This window comes from Diaphorina citri, unplaced genomic scaffold, assembly GCF_000475195.1.
Source record: "Diaphorina citri unplaced genomic scaffold, Diaci psyllid genome assembly version 1.1 scaffold1337, whole genome shotgun sequence".
Classification (NCBI taxonomy): Eukaryota; Metazoa; Arthropoda; class Insecta; order Hemiptera; family Psyllidae; genus Diaphorina; species Diaphorina citri.
This window is the reverse complement of record NW_007378765.1, coordinates 81,837-86,599: the sequence shown is the minus strand read 5'-3', so window position 1 is coordinate 86,599 and position 4,763 is coordinate 81,837. Positions and strand designations below refer to the sequence as shown.

The window sequence follows — 4,763 nt, the reverse complement described above, 5'->3', positions numbered from 1 at the left end:
ATCAAGGAGTCCAGGGCCCAACAATAACTTCAGATCAAGATCTCCTCCCAATTATGGGTTTAGATCCAAATCTCCGGGACCTATTAACAATTTCAGAAGTCAATCGCCTGGGCCCAACTTTAACTTCAGATCTAGAAGTCCTGGGCCTAACAATAACTTCAGGTCAAGATCTAATTATGGGTTTAGATCCAAATCTCCAGGGCCAAATACTAACTTCCGAAGTCAATCGCCAGGACCCAACTCTAACTTCAGATCAAGATCCAAATCTCCGGGGCCTAATAATAATTTCAGAAGTCAATCGCCTGGGCCCAACTTTAGCTTTAGATCAAAGTCCCCAGGGCCGGGCTTTGACTTCAGATCAAGGAGTCCTGGGCCCAATATTAACTTCAGATCAAAGTCCCCAGGGCCGGGCTTTGACTTCAGATCAAGGAGTCCTGGGCCCAATATTAACTTCAGATCAAATTCCCCAGGGCCGGACTTTAACTTCAGATCAAAGTCTCCAGGGCCTGGTGGCCCATTCTTCCGCAGTCGATCGCCAGGGCCCCGCACGGACTTCAGAGGGCCTCATAAATCGGGTAACTGGGTTCCGGCACCCTAATATTGAACTCTGTATCGGGAAGCTCGACACTATGATATAGCATTCCAACAGCCTCAATCAGGGGAAGTAACCCAATAATAGAGTTCTTCCACCCTAAACTTGTGGCACCCTGTCACCTTTTTTTTTTCTCAGTGAGTGTTTGAACCGGATAATATCATCTCACACACCCGATTACTCCAAACTCCAAACTTGTGGACCAAATTCAGAGTCAAGTCTCTCATTAGGTAAGTCGATCGCAAGACTGTATTGAATTGAAAATTCAAGTCGATCTTCCTCTGAAAAGGTTGGGCACCCCGGACACAGACTGTATTACTCACATTCGCAGTTACTGCAATGAAATAATACCACCGTGAAGTTTGAAGAATACATCAACCTCATAAGGTACCACAAGAACCAGGCTCTTTTATGAAAAGGGTTTAACCCATTAGTCCATAGAGTAGTTTTTGCTCGTTTTTGTGGAATATTAGGTGCTGAAACGTGAATTACGTAGGATTCAATTTGCTTCAGAAATTATTCGAGATAGCGCACTACCTATCTCGTATTAAAAATGAGTTAACTGAGGCAGCTGTATACAGAATGTACGTAGATCTCAATACGAGTGATTTTTTTTTTTTTTTACTCTTCTTTCTCTTTTACGTTTACTTTCATTCAGAGGTCTCCTTTTTGCTGTAATTTACGGTTTATTAATGCATTTATCTAGGTACTTTTAGGTACTCCGCTGACCCTATTTAAATAGGAAAAGGTTAGGAAGAAAAGGAACTTATACATTTGTATCTAGGTACTTGGGAACGAGTGTAGATAATGGAGCAGTTGCAAATGGGTAAAAATTATTAATAAAAGGTCGATTCCTACGTAAAAAGTTTTGAAAAATCCAAATATGTGGCCAAAACTCCGAAAAAGTAACCTAAAAAGGTCAAAAATTCAACTTTCAACTGCCGTTCTAATGAAAAAGTTCAAAGAGTTGTGACGTCAGATTTCACGTCAAAATGCGCAGAAACGTTTGCGCACAAACAAATATAATTATTGTATTCTTATTAGATAGATATTGTGATAGAAATTAGTGTCCGCCCTACACTTGGAGTTAGACCACGCTACGCCACTGGCGGCCTCGTCTTGTGTTTCGCCACAGTCACATAGGACTCCTTGAATTTCCTCCGAGTACCCCCACTTAGCCACTTAGGGTGCCCACTTAGGGTTTTCTTACATCGGGAAACTTAAATAGGCATAAGCGTTAGACGTTAGATATTTTTATTATGTAGGTATGTACTTTGTTTGTTCCAGACTCTTTAATGGAAGTTACAATTTACAAACAATATTCAATGTACTCAAAAATACAAGACATTAACCACTTAGCCAGGGTTTTCTTACATCGGGAAACTTAAATAGGCGTAAGCGTTAGATATTTATTATGTAGGTACTTATATACTTTGTTCCAGACTTTACATTACATTGAAATGGAGGTCTTTTCTGATGAAATTCCTGTGTGCGGAGTCCAGCATGTAGGACTATTGCACCCCATATAGTTTCCAGACTCTTTATGGAAGTTACAATTTACAAACAATATTCAATGTACACAAAAATACAAGACATTACAAAGGGCCTAATAACTGCCTCAGGCAAACTTTGCCACTAAAGGCTGATTCAAATTGTATGTAGGCTCAAGTTACATACCTACATAGGATACCTATTCAATACAGTACCTACTTATAGGTTGTACTTATGGTCAGGTAGGTAGGAGGCAAAAGCGTTAGACGTTAGATATTTTTATTATGTAAGTATGTACTTTGTTTGTTCCAGACTCTTTAATGGAAGTTACTCAAGTTACAATTTACAAACAATATTCAATGTACACAAAAATACAAGACATTACAAAAGGGCCTAATAATTGCCTCAGGCAAACTTTCCCACTAAAGGCTGATTCAAATTGTATGTAGGCTCAAGTTACATACCTACATAGGATACCTATTCAATACAATACCTACTTATAGGTTGTACTTATGGTCAGGTAGGTACATAGTTGGTATTGGGAATGGAGTTAGGATGAGAGTCGAACTATTTCAACCCAATTTCCACTCTGCTAATCGTCATATGGGAAATGTATGGAGCGGCTCTTGTATTTTAAGTAAGAATAAGTACCTATAATTAAGTATAGTGACTGTCAAATTAGAACAAGTTGTTCCATAATACTAACAGTTTTCATTTCAAGAATGTGGAATTGCCATCTCTAGCAATACACCTTTTGAGCTTATTTGGGTGAGGTTTCTAAGTTAAAGATCAGAAAGCCAGCCTAGTCAGTTTGGTTGGTAGCGCGTCTGCCTTGTAAGCGCTATGTCGCGGATTCGATTTCCGCCCGGGGCGGATTTTATCCAGAAGAGATAAGGTTCGTTCTCGGAACGGCTGGCTTTCTCCTATCCTTTCTTCTTTGGAGAAGCCAAAAAAAAAAAAAAAAAAAAAAATGGTAGGTAACCTCGAAATTTTGTTTGCTGATTTGAGAAAAATTTCTTGAAAGTTGAAACTTGATTAACTTGAAACTTTGGATTTTCCGAAAGGCCCAAATTCCAAAAGCAAATCTCGTAGGACCGAGGTGGTATATTTGAGTTAATCTCTGAATACCAGAACTTTGATCTGTGTGCCAGCCATCAAAAAAAAAAAAAAAAAAATGCTAGGTAACCTCGAAATTTTGTTTGCTGATTTGAGAAAAATTTCTTGAAAGTTGAAACTTTGGATTTTCCGAAAGGCCCATATTCCAAAAGCAAATCTCGTAGGACCGAGGTGGTATATTTTGAGTTAATCTCTGTTAAATACCAGAACTTTGATCTGTGTTCTCTCAGAACTTCTGAGTAGTTTGATCCAAATGATCTCTTGCTATCTGAGGGTGTTGTTCTGAGGAGCTGGATTTGTGTTTGAAATTTTGACAGCTGTCCCAAAGCAACAAGTAGACTCCAAAATGCGGCAGGACGACTATGACCCCGTGAACATGAGTCTGGGTAAGTCGATAAGCCTTCTACAATATATCTCAACAGGTACCTACAGGCCTTTTTTTACGCCCAAGTGTAGGTGGGTATATGAAAAATATTGGCCTAAAATTTGAAGCACCCCTCTTCCTACAGACCACTGTCTGGATTCTTGATGATTTGGTTTTCCGTGTTGATTGCAGGAAGTTTCATGAGATCCGACTAGACCCGAAGGTGTCCGCCATTATCAACGCAATGCAATCTGCTAGGCATAGAGCCGCCAAAAATTTGCCGCCAACCGAAGAGTTCAAATCTCTACCGGTAACCCCGCACACGAGCGGCCTTTCGATAAATAGAAGATTTTCCAGCCTTACCAAAAGTTCCAAAATGCGGCAGGACGACTATGACCCCGTGAACATGAGTCTGGGTAAGTCGATAAGCCTTCTACAATATATCTCAACAGGTACCTACTTACAGGCCTTTTTTTCGCCCAAGTGTAGGTGGGTATAAGAAAAATATTGGCCTAAAATTTGAAGCACCCCTCTTCCTACAGACCACTGTCTGGATTCTTGCCCCTCCCCCCCCCTCCTTCCCTGACTGAAATCCTGGGTTTGCGTCTGACACAATGGGGGTACTTGTTCAGAAGTTACATCAATGGAAAATTGTTTCAAAAAGGAGCTGTCACAAATGAGCAGTGACCAGTGCTACTATATTAGGGTTAAGTTAAACAAAAAACAAACTTTTACAATCTGAGCAGTGATCAGTGTTAGGAGGTCTTCGTTCGCCCGGGAAACGAATTTCCGAAGCCAGTCTCCGACGAGGAATTTTCGGGACGGGAATTTTCGAGCGTCCGGACGAAATATCAGACCGTTCATCAGGAATGGAGCGTTCTCGGCCGGGAAAGGCGGGATTTTTCATCGTTTGACGCCCGGTATTGGTGAAAATTCCCAGACGACAGCTGGGAGCATTAATCAGTGTTATTATACAGTTAGGTTAAACACAGAAAAGAGCTTTCTTTTTCATTGTTGTGCTTCTGAATAATAACCACTATTTCCAAATTTTGTATACTTACTTATTACAGATGACATCATCCGATATAAGCAGCAAGCTGGCTTACGAGGGCAGATATCGATCATTGGAGATGAAACTAATTTGGTAAGAACAAATTTATTAGTTGGTCAAAAACTCTAAAGCTGGCCATTTTTTTTTTT

At 40.2% G+C, this 4,763-nt stretch overlaps 1 protein-coding gene across 1 annotated transcript in view; it reads left to right on the top strand.

Annotated features, from left to right (window-relative positions):
- The first annotated feature begins 3,294 nt into the window (after positions 1-3,294).
- LOC103515430 overlaps positions 3,295-4,763 on the top strand; it is a 3,393-nt gene continuing 1,924 nt past the window's right edge. The window contains exons 1-2 of the mRNA XM_017446672.2: positions 3,295-3,585; positions 4,634-4,707. Coding sequence (XP_017302161.1) covers positions 3,546-3,585; positions 4,634-4,707 — 114 coding nt within the window. The 5' untranslated portion in view covers positions 3,295-3,545. The remainder of the gene's footprint in view (positions 3,586-4,633; positions 4,708-4,763) is intronic.